The 17,103-nt window shown below is 38.7% G+C and overlaps 1 protein-coding gene across 4 annotated transcripts in view; it reads right to left on the bottom strand.

Moving 5' to 3' along the window:
* Positions 1-17,054, bottom strand: part of SLC35F5 (solute carrier family 35 member F5) — a 45,027-nt gene extending 27,973 nt beyond the window's left edge. The window contains exons 1-6 of one of the 4 annotated variants that reach the window (XM_015562507.1): positions 16,499-17,044; positions 16,228-16,369; positions 11,661-11,804; positions 8,754-8,816; positions 6,345-6,426; positions 4,404-4,594 (exon numbers count right to left, since the gene is read on the bottom strand). In XM_015562507.1, coding sequence (XP_015417993.1) covers positions 4,404-4,594; positions 6,345-6,426; positions 8,754-8,816; positions 11,661-11,804; positions 16,228-16,362 — 615 coding nt within the window. In that variant the 5' untranslated portion in view covers positions 16,363-16,369; positions 16,499-17,044. Of the gene's footprint in view, positions 1-4,403; positions 4,595-6,344; positions 6,427-8,753; positions 8,817-11,660; positions 11,805-16,227; positions 16,370-16,498 lie in introns of all 4 variants that reach the window. The other 3 variants (XM_006761596.2, XM_015562508.1, XM_015562509.1) reach the window with 3 other exon arrangements.
* Between the last annotated feature and the right edge of the window lie 49 nt (positions 17,055-17,103).

Raw genomic sequence — 17,103 nt, 5'->3', positions numbered from 1 at the left:
CCGGTCAAGGGCATGTGCCTTGGTTGCGGGCACATCCCCAGTGGGAGGTGTGTGAGAGGCAGCTGATTGATGTTTTCGATGTTTCTAACTTTCTCTCTCCCTTCCTCTCTGTAAAAAATCAATAAAAATATATTTAAAAAAAAAAAAAAGAAATCCCAAGTAAACAACCTAAATTATATCTTAAAGAACTAGAAAAAGAACAAAAACAACCCAAAGTCAGTAGAAGAAAAGAAATAAAAATTGGAGAATTGAATGAAATAGAGAACAAAAGACTATATGAAAAATTAATACAACAAAGAGCTGATTCTTTAAAAAAATATTATTAATATTAACAAGACCTGACTCTGTACACTAAGAAAAAAAGGGAACTCATATAAACAAATTCAGAAATGAAAAAGAAGTTACCACAGACATCACAAATATACAAAGGAACACACTAGAATACTATAAAAGACTACGTGCTACCAAATTCGGTAACTAGGAAGCAATGGATAAGTTCCTAGAAATATATAACCTTCCTAGACTGAATCAAGAAGAATTGGAAAATCTAAATAGACTGATCAACAGTAAGGAAATTGGAACAAACATCAAAAACCTCCTACAAAATCAAAGTGCAGGATCGAAGGGCTCCACTAGTGAATTCTATCAGACATTCAAAGACCCTAGCCTTCTCAAACTCTTCCAAGAAATTGAAGAAAAGGCAATACTTACTAACATATTTTATAAAGCCAACATAACCCTGAACCAAAACCTGGCACGGATAACAAAAAAAAGAACACTACAGAACAAAATCTCTGATGAATACTGAGGCAAAAATCCTAAACAAAACACTAACAAAAGGAATACAACAATACATTAAAAAAAATAATGCATTGCGATCAAATGGGGTTCATTCCACAGACACAAAGATGGTTCAACATACACAAATCAATCAATGTAATACTCCAACTTAACAAAACGAAGAATAAAAATCATATGATCGTATCAATAGATGCAGAAAAAGCATTTGATAAGATACAACATTCATTTATTCATTTGATAAGATACAACACTCAATAAAATGGGTATAGAAGGAAAGTAGCTCAACATAATAAAGGCCATGTATCACAAACCCTAAGCCAGTATCATACTCAATGATGAAAAACTGAATGTTTTTCCTCTAAAATCAGAAAAAAAGACAAGGGTGCTCACTCACACCACTCTTATTCAACACTAGTGACCCCGTGTACAGATTTGGGCACATTGAAAGGAAATTGATTAGAAGGTGGCTGGTGGGGTGGGACTGGGCAAGATGGGCGGACACGCCCTGGAGCCAACCTCCTGCAGTTCCTCCCTGGCTGGCTGCACCTGGGGCAGCACCATGGCTTGAAGGGCATCTGCGGAGTGAGCAGGGGTCCCTCCAGCAGGTGGGGTCCCTTAGCCTGGCCTGTGGGGATCGGGCTGAAACTGGCTCTCCAGCATTCCCCCAAGGGGTCCCAGAGTGCGAGAGGGCACTCTGCAAAGTTGCTGTCGTTCGCAAACACAAGCCTGCAGTAAACCAGATTGGGTACCAAGAGTGCCCCAGGAACAACATAACCCACGGCTGAAGGTGGCATCGTGCAGCCCCATGAGGAATTGGGCTCCCTCCTCTCTGGTTTCCGAGTGTGTCACCCAAGAACCACCGCTGCCAAGTCACTGCAGCTCAATAACTCCTGCGTTGAGTGTCTGCCCCCTGGTAGTCAGTGTGCGTCATAGCTACCAGTTGGACAGACACTTAGCATATTAGCCTTTTATATATACATATTTCTGAAAGTCTTTGCCAGAGCAATCAGGCAAAAGAAAGAAAAGGCATCCAAATTGGGAATGAAGAAGTTAAAGTGTCACTCTTTGTAGATGACACAATTCTGTATATTGAAAAGCCTAAATACTCCACCATAAAAACTATTAGAAACAATAAACAAATAAAGTTATAGGATACAAAATCAATGAACAAAAACCTACTGCTTTCCTATATACTAACAATGAAACTTCAGAAAAAGAAATGAAACAAAAATATTCCTTTTGCAATTGCAACAAAAAGAATAAAATATCTAGGAATAAATTTAACAAAGGATGTGAGGAACTTATATACTGAAAAATATAAAACATTATTAAAAGAAATTGAAAACTACATAATGAAATGGAAAGATATTCCATGTTCAAGGATTGGAAGAATAACATAGTTAAAATAGCCATATTACTCAAAGCAATATACAGATTTAATGCAATCCCCATCAAAATCCCAATGTCTTTTTTGTTGTTGTGAATCCTCACCGAAGATATTTTCTTCATTGGTTTTTAGAGAGAGTAGAAGGGAGGGAGGAAAGGAGAGAGAGAAAGAGAGAAACACTGATGTGAGAGAGACACACTGATTGGTTGCCTCCTGCACACACCCCAACCAAGGATCAAATCTGCAACCCAGGTACATGTCCTTGACTGGGAATCGAACCCGCAACCCTTTGGTGGATGGGCTGACTCTCTAACCACTGTGCAACATGGGTCAGGGTCCCAGTGTCATTTTTAAAAAATATATTTTTATTGATTTCAGAGAGGAAGGGAAATGGAGAGAGAAATAGAAACATCAATGATGCGAGAGAATTACTGGTTGGCTGCCTCCTGTACACCCCCCATTGGGGATTGAGACCACAACCTGGGCACGTGCCCTGACCAGAAATTGAACTGTGACCTCCTGGTTCATAGGTCAACACTCAACCACCAAGCGACACCAGTTGGGCCCCAATATCATTTTTTAAAGAAAGAGAACAAAAAATCATCAGACTTATATGGAACCACAAAAGACCTAATAGACAAAGCAATCCTGAGAAAAAAGACTGAGGCCAGACCTATCATACTGACTTCACATTACACTACAGAGCTACAATAATCAAAACAACATGGTATTGGCAGAAAAACAACATACAGACCAGGAGAACAGAATTGAGAGCCCAGAAATAAAACCACATGTATATAGGCAAATAATTTTTGAAAAAGGAGGCAAAATCACACAATGGAGAAAAGAAAGCCTCTTCAATAAATGGTGCTGGGAAAATTGGAAAGCCACATACAAAAACTGAAACTAGATTAGTTTGTCCCTATGTACAAAAATTAGTTCAAAATGAATCAAAGACCTAAATATAAGACTTGAAATGATAAATTGCATAGACGAAAACATAGGTACTAAACTTAAGGACCCAAATCTTAGAGAACACTTTATAAATCTGACCCCAAAGGCAAGGGAAGGGCAAAAGCTTCTACAAAGGAATAGAAACTTCCAACAAAACAAAATGCAACCAACCAAATGGGAGGTGATATTTGCAAACAACAGCTCCGACAAGGGATTGATATCCAAAATACATATATAAAGCACTCATACAACTCAACACCAAACAATCCAATAAAAAAATGAGCAGAAAATGTGAACAGACACCTCTCCCAAGAAGACATACAAAGTCCAGAAGATATATGAAAAGATGTTCAATTTCACTAGCTATTGGGGAAATGCAAACCAAAACTACAATAAGATACTACCTCACACCTTTTAGAATGGTTATTATCAACAAGACAGATAATAACAAGTATTGGTGACAGAACACGATTTGACTGTGGGTGGTGGCACATAATGCAATATACAGGTCATGTATCATAGAAATGTACACTTGAAACCTCTATGATCTTATTAACCAACTAGAGGCCCGGTGCATGAATTCATGCACAGGTGGGGTCCCTCGGCCTCGCTGGCGATTGGGGCTGATCAGGGTCATCTTGCCCAGACCCTATAGGGGCGATCGGGGCCAGCCGGTTGGGAGGGAGGGATCGCAGGAGGTTGGTCCGCCACAGGAGGTTGGCTGTGGGAGTGCACTGACCACCAGAGAGCAGCGCCTGTGTTGAGCATCTGCCCCATGGTGGTCAGGGCATGTCATAGCAACTGCTCGACTGATCGTTCTGTCATTCAGTCGTAAGGGTCACTTAGGCTTTTATATATATAGATGCCATCCCAATAAATTTGACCATATTTACATGAATTTAATATAAACTTGTTAAACCCCTATTTGAAGAGATCAATGTATACAGAAAACTCTTAGCTGGATATTTACTAGTCCATATACATAGCATAGTGTAAATTAACTCTATTCATTATTCTGACCATGAGGCAATGGCAATTCTGAATATATGAGTAGTTGTAGTGTTAAAATATTAAATTCTTTGAGGTGTGACAAGCATTTAAGTTCAATACTTTAATTCCCCAATGATGCTAGACAGCAGAGTTTAAAGCCATGATTAAGCAACCTAAAAATTTTACACTACAATAGTATAGTTGGTGTGTATACTGTCTTAAAATTCAAGGTCCAAACATATAATAAAAGTATAATAAACAGAAGACATACCACAAAGCAAAAAAAAAAGCTAATTTTTGCCACTTGAGTTGCAGTAAGTTTCCCCACAGCTTTGAGTATGGATTCTTGTTCTTTCACAGTAGGATATGACATGCGAGACAACTTAGCTTCCAATGCATGGCTTGATGGAAGCTGTCGAATCTCCATGATATTACTGAACCTTACACGAGACTTTTTGGGAGCTTAAAAGAAAAAGTATAGTACAAATCATTAAACATTTCTCCTCACATCCAACAAAAGTCACATTTTAATTTACTAATAAAAGCATATTATTTAATCCATCTATGACCAGACTTGAACAGTCAAAGAAAAACCATTTATATCATCACCTGAGGCAGGTTGCTCATTCAAAAAAGTAAACAGAAAAAAACATTTACATCTATAAAAATGTTTTAAAGGTTTAAGGTACGACCAATATTCAAACGAGATTTCTGCAACTGTATATATACACAACTGCCTAGTTCAGGATTATAGTATGATTAGAGGCCTGGTGCACAAAAATTTGTGCACTCAGGGGGGTCCCTCAGCCTGGCCTGTGCCCTCTCGCAGTCTGGGATCCCTCGGGGGATGACCACCTGCTAGCTTAGGCCCACTCCCCAGGGGATTGGGCCTAAGCTGGCAGTAAGACATCCCTCTGGAAGCCCGGGAGCCCTCAAGGGATGTCCACTTGCCATTGGGGAGCAGGCCTAAGCTGCAGTTGGACATCCTTAGCACTGCTGAGGAGGCAGGAGAGGCTCCCACCACCACTGCTGTCCTGGCAGCCATCAGCCTGGCTTGTGGCTGAGCAGAGCTCCCCCTGTGGGAGCACATTGACCACCAGGAGGGCAGCTCCTGCATTGAGCCCTCTGGTGATCAGTGTGTGTCATAGTGACCAGTCATTCCCAGTTGTTCTGCTGTTAGGGTTAATTAGCATATTACCCTTCTATTATATAAGATAGAGGCCTGGTGCATGGGTGGGGGCTGGCTGGTTTGCCCTGAAGGGTGTCCCGGATCAGGGTGGGGGACCCCGCTGGAGTGCTTGGCCAGCCTGGGTGAGGGGCTGAGGGCCGTTTTCAGGCTGGCCACACCCCTTTCAGGGAGGGATATCCTGCTGGGGTGCCTGGCCACCTGGGTGAGTGGCTGATGGCTGTTTGCAGTCTGGCCACACCTTCCAGCCATCCAAGCTCCCAGTGGAGGCTGGTTGGAAGCAGGTATCTGGGATTTATTTATCTTCTATAACTGAAACTTTGTTGCCTTTAGCAGAGGCCACAGCCGGCCAGAGCAGGTGGGAAGCTTAGCTTCCTCCATCGCCGGGGCAACCAAGCCTCCAGCTTGCTCCAGCTCTGTGGCTGCCGGCCGCCATCTTGGTTGGGTTAATTTGCATATAGTCACTCTGATTGGCTGGTGGGCATGGCTTGGGCGTAGCGGAGGTACAGTCAATTTGCATGTTTCTCTTTTATTAGATTAGATTATTATTTTAGTATTTATAGTAAAACTTTGGATTTTCCCTCATAGATAATCAATTTATGAGAATTAGTTTCCATTCAAGAATACAGAATATTCCTCTATAGGTCCATTCATTGCAAAAGAACATCATGGATAAATACTGTGCCTTATGTTGAAGCTGGCAGTCTTTACTAAATTCACAGAACCAGCAAAATTCCTATAACTGGCTATCAAGTTTTTTTGATGGCATGGTTGAAGAGAATATTGTTCATTAAGAAAAGAAGTATATATATATAAAGCACAGAGACTTCTGATATTTGGGAATTATTTCCAGTTGAATTAATAAAAACTCCAGTCATATTTCTGGAAGACTACAGGCGGCGAAGCCAATACCATGTGAACAGACAACTGTCAAGTGATCTCAAAAATCACTAAGTTTTGGGATGGCTTGAATGAAGCTAAGATTTCCACCCATATCTAAGATATGAAATTCTAAGTTTTGCTTACTTTTTTCAGTATCAATATTTGTGTTCTCAGGTTTTTCACTGGGAAGATCATGAAATTTCACAGGAACATACAGAGGTTCACTCTGGAACATACCAGAAACAGAAACAAACAGAAACAAATACGTAATAGCTGATACAGTGGTAAAATTTAAGTGGATGGTTTGTAGGCACAGATACCACTCAAAACATGGCTGTTCACCACCATGTTTTCACAGCATAATTTACCCAAAATGCATTTTCAAGACTTGAAGGAGAAATTCAAACGATGCACATAGGTACAATGACAGAAAAGAACCAGTTTCAAGTTTGTAAGTGTAATAATACCGCATTGGTATCTTATAATACTTAACATTTAAATGTCATAAAAGCAGACCCATCTTTCAATTAACAGATTACCTCCCATTCCTTTTCACTCATTATTTTAATAAATACATGTTGAGTCCCAATGTGTCAGGTGCTGTCCTACTTCCTGAGAATATAAGAGTGAACAAAGTGTCCTCAGTGATCATATAGTCCAAAGGGGAAGGCAGACAGTGAACAAATAATCACCTATATAATATGTATATATATTTGCCAAGTTGTTTTCTCTTATTACTTAAGATTCAACTAAAACCAAAAATTCCTGAAAACTTTTTTAGCATTGACACGAAAAAAAAAAAAAAGCTACAACTTACCAGTTCTTGCTATGTACCAGGTACCAAGTCCAGAGCAGTTAAACATACATTTCTCATCAGCCCTTGAAACTACCTTATAAAATGGTATTTTAAATAACTTTTCTAGAAGCTGAGATATAATAACCCAGGGGTAGACAACAGAATTAAGCCAGGTTTGTCTAACATGTTCTAAAGATCGATATTTTTAAGTCGTTTTAAAGTCCTCAACTGTTTTTGCAAAAATTGTTCAGATAATCCGTATTTAAAAAACAATTCTCCAACCAAGCTGTTTCTTAAATGAACATAACATTGTGTTTTATATCTTTGATTTCTCTTTTAACTCCTGGTATAGAACTCCACCAACAAAAATTATTCAGTAAATGAAGAGACTATAGAATCTGGAAACAGATGTAGTCTCTTGTTACATTGAACTTTTCATTACAGCATTTGGCCTAGAATGATTTGACATATCTATCTTAAAGATAATAGCAAAAATTAGGAGAAGAGCCCTAACCGGTTTGGTTCAGGGGATAGAGCATCGGCCTGCGGACTGAAAGGTCCCAGGTTCGATTCCAGTCAAGGGCATGTACCTTGGTTATGGGCACATCCCAGTAGAAGGTGTGCAGGAGGCACATGATCGATGTTTCTCTCTCACTGATGTTTCTAACTCTCTATCCCTCTCCCTTCCTCTCTGTAAAAAAAAAAAAAAATCAATAAAATATATTTTTAAAAAAATTAGTAGAAGAGTAGCTAGAAGAGTAGGCTGCCATCTTAGCTCTGCTTTCTACACTGAAAGAGACAACTGATAATACTTTGTTGATGCTTATGATCCCAGAGAAATGAGATGACATTTTCCCTAAGCTTCAAAAACTTTTCACAGCACCTTGTAATCTACCTTGAATACAAATGTAGTTCTAGAAGCCGGGCAAACAAAAAACCAAGCTAATGCATATAAATTTGTATTAAATTTTAGAGCAACTTTAAAATTCTTCTCAGACAAAATGCCACATTTTGAACAATACATTAAAAAATGTTTTAGTGATGGTCTAAATAAATATTTTAATATATTATCTCTCCAATGAGATTATAAATGCCTAATATAAGTAAATGCATTACTTTATCTGCTTATTATCTGTCTCCTTCTCCTTTCCAAACTTATGCTCTCACTACTAGAATGTAAACTATATTTCCAGAGTAAAAAACAAGTGCTTAATACAGATTAAGCACTCTTAAAAAATTTATGGGACTAATGAAAAATCTGCTTAAAAATTCTCAGTGTCAAGCAAATACATGTGTTTCTAAGTGATAATAATCCTATATAATTGATGCACACTGACCACCAGGGGGCAAACGCTCAACACAGGAGCTGCCCCCTGCTTCCCACGGGGAGCAGGCCTAAGCCATCAGTTGGACATCCCCAAAGGGCTCCCTGGCTGGGTGACCCCCCCGCCCCCGTACACGAATTTCATGCACTGGGCCTCTAGTATAATAATAAACACGAAGTGACAAAGCTTTTAAGAAACAAAGGGCTGCCCATCACTATTTTCCCTTCTTAACTATTTCCCTCCCCTTCTCTCCCCTGTAGTAGTTGAATAGCTTATGTTTTGGCTCCGGGTGTCCCTAAAGAAAGAGAGTACCAAGCTAAAATAATCATGGAGGGCACCCAATATTTATATATATTCTAATGTAGCTTTCAGTCCTTCCCACTACGGCTCACCTCCCTCTGCTCCATTCCTGACAAAAAAAGAAGCACTTACCAAAGAGCTATTCATTGTTGTATCTGTTGTGCAAGCAGCAAAATAACCTTCAGCATCTGCAAACTACAGATAACAGGACAAAAAATTCAATTAAACTCATGATAAAGTAGGACTAGTGTCAGTCACAGCTTAAAAGAATAGAAAAACCAGAGAAGATCTATAATAATATAACTATTATTAACAATAATAGCAGCTAATGGTCAGTATTCAACCATGCAAGGTTGGTATTATCTTCATTTTAAAGAGACTGAGAGATTTTATCTAAGTAACAAGAGTTAGGATTAAACCCAAGTAGGTCTAACTCCAAAATGTATGCTCCTTTCACAATACTATTATAATATTTCAGATTAGCAGGGAAAGGAAAGTGAGTGGTTAGTCAAAAAGACAAATAACATCTTCGTATTATCATGATAACAGTATTAATCAAAAATTCCATAAATTGATCTCAGCGGCTGGACCACGTTCTGAGAAGCACGGTGCTAGTGGTGTATAAGCAGGCTTTTATTCATACCCACAGCTACCCTATCATTATCCTTGCTTAGTCGCTAGAGGTTAAATAACTTGCCCAAGGTCACACAATCAGCAGTGACAGAACAAGATTCAAATACAAAGCCCATGCTATTAAGAATGCTTGTATATCAATAAGAAAAAGTCAATGTAGAAAAATGGACAAGACATATAGACAACTGATAAAAGAATTCTATTGTGCAACAAATATATTAAAGAGTAACCCATACCATGCATACTACACAAGATGCCACTGATCACTTAATCAAGTTGGCAAATGTTAGGGTTTTGGTAAGGATTCAATCTCATATACTGCTAACAGAGATATAAGTTAGGTATAACTATAAGACTAAACTTATTTCTGCTATAAATAATTTTAAGTATTATTACATAAATATATAGCTATAGAAAATATCAAATATTTATAGTGGCCTTAGAATGGTGAGATTGTGGATAAATTATTGTTCTTCTTCTTACTATAATTTGTCTTCAACAATGAATATTTATCACTACTACATTCAAAAAATCTTTAATATTAAAGAATGTTCTAGTAATACTAAATTTCATAGAAAGTTGTTCATGATAAGTTATAAAACAGGACATAACAGTAAATTTCACTTTTGTGAAAAATGAAACAAATGCACACATGAAAAAAAACTGCAGGATATATGCCAAAATACTGTCAATGAATGGTAGAATTCATTCCTTGAATGGTAGAATTATTCCTTGAATGGTAGAATTTATTATTTTTTGACTATATTTTCTAAATTTTTGATAATGTACATGTATTCATATACATATAACATTCCTACATGTAATACTATAATATATATATGTCTCTATGTCTATATATTCCTCTTAAAAATAATATATATGCACACACTTTTTTCATAAAAGTTCAATTTTTGTGCACATATAAGTGTATACTTCCAGGCTTTACCTCAAAAAGTTACTGAAAATCCCCTGATAAAAATCAAATGACTGTATTTCTCAAGAATGTACTCATTAGATAAGACAAGATATAATAGTATTTTAACCTACACAAAAAAATAGCAGACAAAAGAATAGGAGTGACAGAGACAGAAAGTAAAACAGTACTAACCAGGGAAGGAAAGGAGGAGGGACATGGGAGTTGTTTAATAGGCAGTGTTTCTGTTTGGAATGATGAAAAAGTTCTGGAGTGGATAGTGGTGATGTTTGCACAGCAAAATATTTACTGCCACTGAACTATATACTTTTTAAAATGTTTCCAATTGCCCTAGCTGGTTTGGCTCAGTGGATAGAGCGTCAGCCTGCAAACTGAAGGGTCTCAGGTTCAATTCCAGTAACGGACACATGCCCAGACTGCGGGCTCGATCACCAGTAAGGGGCATGCAGGAGGCAGCCAATCAATGATTCTTTCTCATCACTGATGTTTCTATGTCTCTCTCCCTTCCCCTTCCTCTCTGAAATCAATAAAAATATATTTTAAAAATAAAATAAAAATGTTTCAAATAGGAACTTTTGTTTTATATATATATAATCTCCCACAAAAAAGGGAGAAAGAAAAAAAAATGGTTAAGCCCTAACCAGTTTGTCTCAGTGGATAGAGCGTCAACCTGCAGACTCAAGGGTCCCAGGTTCAATTCTGGTCAAGGGCATGTACCTTGGTTGCGGGCACATCTCCAGTAGGGAGTGTGCAGGAGGCAGCTGATCAATGTTTCTCTCTCATCGATGTTTCTCACTCTCTATCCCTCTCCCTTCCTCTCTGTAAAAAAATCAAAATATATTTTTAAAAAAGGTTAAAATGATAAATTTGATGTTATGTATATTTTACCACAATTTTAAAAAGAAAAGGGGAGAGAATAAAAAAATTGAGACAGCGTTATATTCTTCATTCTCAAAACTTCAGTTTCTATTTCTATGAATCAGCACTGAAAGAACATAATTTGATTAGCCAAATATCTGAAACATGCCCTGAAATATGCTATTTTCATTTTCACAAATAAACCTTGAATAATTTTGCTTTTACAAGCAATGTTATAACCAATTAGATGATAATCATCCAGTCTACAAAAGATCAGAGATCCAGATATTCTTCTTCTTCCTTACTTTCATCATCATCTCCACATTAAATGATTTAGGCTAGTTCAAAAATGTTTGACAACTCAGAGGATGTCATGAGATAAAGAAAAGAGGGTGATTATATACCTTTGATTTCTCACAAGATATTCTGATACGAAGGTGATTAAAAGAATACATTTAAAGTTTTGGACAAAAGTAGGTTTTTCTTATAATATGCTATGTTCACTCACTTAACTGAACAATTGAAAATTGGACTGTCCTTCAAGAAACTAATACATCTTTAAACTTTGAAAAACTATATCTGTCTCCAACAAACATTTAAAATTGAAAACTTACAAAAGCAGCATGCTTTCCTCGAAATCCTCTTGTACACTGTTGTCTCCATGGCTTCCAAATAATAAAGCCCAGAAGGTACAGAACAAACATCGATGTTTTTGCAAAGGTGCTGAAGAATGGTTTATTGTACTGAGTAAAAACATACTAGAGAGAAAAAAGTTACATAAACTATGAGATCACTTTAAAGCTAATTACTTATCTCCAATAAAAGAAAGCCATTACATGATTTTTAACTCTAAAAGTTCATTTGGAAAAGAAAACTCGAGGGATTATAAAAATGTTTTAGATTCATTTCTGAATATAATACAGAATTTGCCTTGAAAAAAAAAAGGATAACATACCCAAACAAAGCATGAACAACTTGGCAAAAACAAATTCTGTTCTACATTCACTGAAAACCTACTATGCAATAGTATTTATGCTAGAAGCTAAAGAAAAATAAGACAGGCTTTCTTGAAAGGAGAGCACACATCACAACGTGCTAAAAACCATGACAGGGGTATAGAGGGTACCATGGGAATAGCAAAGGAGACAGGCCATTTTAAAGATTATGGAAGTTTCCTAAAAGAAACCATTCTTGCGCTGCCTGAACAGTTATCCCAAAGTAACAGGCAATGAAATGGAATGGTGTATGAAGAAAACTGCATGAAATTTAAAGTTATTAGGAAATTATACAAAATATGTAATCTTTGTTTAAAACGGAAATATCAGTATGGACTCATGATGTTTCCTTTCCTAAAAAAAGTTTTAGTTATCTGCACTGAAAGACCCAGAAAAAATGACAACCCTGGAGGAATGGGCACCCCTAGAATCCAGATAGTGATCTGAACCATACGTTATTGAAGAAATGACTACATCCATGTATGAGGCAGGAAATGTACCAGATGAGCCTGGGGTATCTTGTGCCAGAAAGCAGATAGGATTTTAAAGATTAAAGAGATCATGTTAAAAGGGTATTAGAGACAACATGAAGGGGCTCCTCGTGGTCAAAGATAGGAAACTTTAAGTGTCAAAAGAAATAACTACAACTGTTTGAAGCTTCAAGTCTACAAAAATCTATGCATGTATAAAGATACTCAAAAAACCCTCAATAGTTACCACTGGAAGTTGCTAGGCAACATTATTTTTAAATGGATAAAGAAACAGAATCAAGATTTATCCAACATTTTTTCTATAAACCATGTTTCAGGATAACCAAACAGTAGTTGTGAAAAAGTCTTCCTTACAGAATTCCAGCTAATAAATGCAGAAGGAATGACCCTTAGAAAAATCACCACTTTACCACTTCTAATGAAATACCCTATTGGGCAATAATCATAAGGATATTCAACTATTACTTAGAGGTTGATAAGGAACTTTATAGTTCTCATACTGGCATTACCCATGGTAAGACTTGCAGCCATTATGTGCCTCATGTTGTGATATGCAAGGAAGTGCCCAGTACCACCAAGGTATTTTTTCCTAAATACTGAAACTGAATCAAATCAAGACTGTACACCTATCTACCATTTTATAGGAAACTAGAGGGCCAGTGCATGGATTCGTGCACCGGTGGGGTCCCTCAGCCTGGCCTGTGGGGATCAGGCCGTAACCAGTTCTCCGACATCCCTGAGGGGTCCCGGATTGCAAGAGGGCGTGGGCCAGGCCAAGGGACCCCACCAGTGCATGATCAGGGCTGGAAAGGGAGCGCAGGAGGGCTCCAGGACAAGTCCGGCCTGTCTCGCCCAGTCCTGATTGGATGGACCCCAGCAGCAAGCTAACCTACGGGTCAGAGTGTCTGCCCCTTGGTGGACAGTGCGCGTCATAGCGACTGGTTGAACAGTCGAACAGTCAGACATTTAGCATATTAGGATTTTATTATATAGGATAAAAAAGAGGAGCAAGTTAAATGACACCCCAAGGATGCAATCAGTCAAATCCAGAATGTGTTATGGACTAAATGCTTGGGTCCCCCCAAAATTCATGTTAAAATCCTAACTAACCTCCAATATAGTGACATTAGAAGGTGGGGCCGGTGGGTAGAGCCCTGATGAATGAGATTAGTTCCACATAAAAAGAATCTAGAGAGTTCTGCCTTGTGAGGACACAGTGAGAAGACTGCCACCAAGAACGAGGAAGCAGCTCTACACCAGGCAGAATCTGCCTTCATCTTGACCATTGTCTTTTGAGCCTTCATAACTGTGAGAAATAAACGTTTGTTGCTTGAGCCACACAGCCTATTGGTGGTTCTGCCAAAGCACCCAGACTATTGGTGGTTCTGCCAAAGCACCCCAAACAGACTGACAGTGTAATCCATCCTACAGGAAAAATGATACAGTTTCTCCAACAAATCAATGGCATGATAAAGGGAGGGGCATAGGGGAATATAGCAAAAGAATAAAAATGACTTAAGAATTATAACAAATGAAATGTGTGATCTTTTGTTTAGATCTTAAACTAAAAAAATTTCCTTGACATAACCAAAGAAATTTAAATATGGACTGGATATCCATATTTAAGGAATTGTAGTTAATTTTGTTAGGTATGTTAATAGCATGGTGATTATATTTTTAAAAATTAAGTCATTTTCAGTTTGAGATGAATATAAAAGAATTTTTACATGAAATCAGAGGTTAATAAGATCGGCAAAATTTGACAATTGTTAAAAGTAAATTGTGGGCACATGAAAATTCATTATACTTCTTTCTACTCTGTATATATTAGATGTTTTCCATAATAAAAAGATTGATTTTCTTTTTAAAAAATATTTTTTATTGATTTCAGAGAGGAAGGGAGAAGGAGAGAGAGTTAGAAACATCAACGATGAGAGAGAATCATTGATCAGCTGCTCCCTGCATGCCCCTCACTGGGGTTCGAGCCACAACCCAGGCATGTGTCCTGACCGGGAATAGAACCGTGACCTCCTGGTTCATAGGTCAACGCTCAATCACTGAACTGAGTCACACCAGCCAGGCTGATTTTTTTTTACATATATAATTTTTAATTTCAAAAGCTTGATAAGCATATCTGTACTGAAGAATTAGACACATTACATATGCTCTTGGATAATGAAATTATAAAATATCCTCTTAGTAACAGATTTTACTTTTTAAAAAATAGGGACACACACACAAAAAAAATAGGGACAAGTTTTTTGTGTTTGTTTTTTACTTTGCTTAGGTATGGATTGCTAAATTATAATTTAATCAGGTGCTCTTTTGCTGTAAATTTTCTTGCCTGATAAATAAGAAATCAAACTACTTAAACTAAAATAAAAGTTTAACACCCAGCTTGGTTAAGCGCCCAGACTGTTTTGTCTTCTGGACAGAAAGTATAGTGTCAGTCACTGGTGACTGACTGGCGCTTAACGTGTTAAAGATAGGCTTATTTCTCTGTCAACACTAAAGAGGTTTTTTTTGTATTTAAAACAGAATATTAATCTGAAAAGGTTATAGAAGAGTGAGGGGTATAGAAGAGTTAAAAATAAATGGCCTGTTTTACTCCAGAGCCTAATTCCAAAAAGACTAAAAATTTATTTAATCATTAGATACAATGTCAATGGCAACTATTTACTTAGCTATGATGTGAGATGACCAGTAGTATCAAATGGCTTCTTCTGACATTTCAGGCCATTTTATAAATTCTAGTTTATTTTTGTATATTAGCCTTGTGATTGCAACATGCAAGTTTAAATACAGTAATTTCTGAAAATAAAATTGCTTGTCTTTTTATAGGGATCACTAACCAAATAGAATAAAGTAACTGCACAAGTAGAGAGAAAAACTAGCTTGTGAATTCAAAATACCATGATACTGCCAATAGGTCATCAATAAAAAAAAAAAAATACAGCCATAGCTGGTTTGCCTCCTGGATAGAGAGCATCCATCAGCCTATGGACTGAAGGGTCCCGGTTGGATTCCAGTCAAGGGCACATGCCCAGGTTGTAGGCTCCATCCCCAGTAGGGGGCATGCAGGAGGCCGATAAGCAATGATTCTCTCTCATCAGTGATGTTTCTATCTCTCCCTCTCACTTCCTCTCTAAAATCAATAAAAATATATTTTAAAAAAATTTAACTAAAGGCAATCACTGTACTTTATAGTAATGTTTGAACCAGCAGATAAAGGTACATGCAACAATCATGCCTGTGCACAACAGTGAGCTGTACATTACAACTCTGATCACTTCCACTCACTTGTCCAAAAGCATTCTTACATTCTACTAAATGGTGACAAATGGTTTTGCATCCTAGATGGTTGTTCCCCTAAAAATAGCATTTACCGAGAAATAAACTGAACGTAGAAACACACACACACACACACACACAGCTTCAAATATTAAGAAAACATGCATATACTCGCTTTCTAAACAACCCCTGAAAGACACAAGAAACTTGTATGAAACAACGAAGAGTATCCTTTCAGCTTCAACTTCACTCTAATTCAGTATCAAAGAAAACATAAATAATTCAACCATATTCAAAACGCTGCTTTCAGTGAGCATGAGAGAGAGTAATGACTAGAGATCCGACAGAGGAAGCGGGATGCTGTCATTACAATGGAGCATCGTTCCAAGGCCAGCGCCACGTACCGAAGTGAGTTCTGAGGATGCGACCCAGATCACATCCACCAGGAGGAGAATGACGATGCCCAGGGCCATGCGCCGGCGCTGCGTGAAGCCGCTGCTCTGGGCGCTCATTCGGTTCATGATACACACGCACACCATTTGCAGTCTGTTTAGAAAACAGAGAGGATTCTTTAAAAATATATATATAACGAGAAAATTCGTAGGGCAGACACAGCGGACACGTGTTCCGGTCTGCAGTCTGAACGTCACACCGTCACTAAAGGGCTCGGTTTACCTTCTCTTCCAGGCCTTGCCGACGTCCTCCAGAGCAGCGCCTGCAAACCCGGCAGACCTGAGTCTAAACGGCGGCGAGGAACTCAACGCACCTGACGGGAGGCGAAGAGCTCAGTGAGAGTCAGCGCACCTTCTGTGCCCGTCCTCAGAATGAGCGCAAACGAAAGGAAATGCCCAAGCGTGGCCAACCTGACCGACACTCCTCCCGAGACTTCGAACTGTAATCAGAGAATTACACCGCACAGAGCACAGAAAATAAATGAAAAGGCGACCCTCCGCACAGCGCACAGACCACAGCAGCGAGCTCCCGGGAAACGGCGTCGGTGAACCGCACCGACCGAGCCCGCCCCCTCCGCGGGGAGCCCGCCCCGGGACGGGGCTCCGCACGAGCGGCTTCTGCGCGGCTTCGCTGCCCCCCGACCTCGAGCGGGGTGCGGGCTAAACGGAGTCGTTGGTGGTGAGTCCGGGGCGCGTTTCCAGGCGCTCACGTGGTAAAGGGGAAGGCTCCTCCGCCACCCCGTCACTCTATCTAGACATTTAAACCGAAATGGCAACGCACCGGAGCAGAGAGGAAACAGCTGTTGCGGGGAACCCGCCTCCTTTTTC

Source organism: Myotis davidii, unplaced genomic scaffold (genome assembly GCF_000327345.1).
Source record: "Myotis davidii unplaced genomic scaffold, ASM32734v1 scaffold897, whole genome shotgun sequence".
NCBI lineage: Eukaryota > Metazoa > Chordata > Mammalia > Chiroptera > Vespertilionidae > Myotis > Myotis davidii.
Note: the sequence above shows the minus strand (reverse complement) of the source record. Positions and strands in the feature narration are given on the sequence as shown.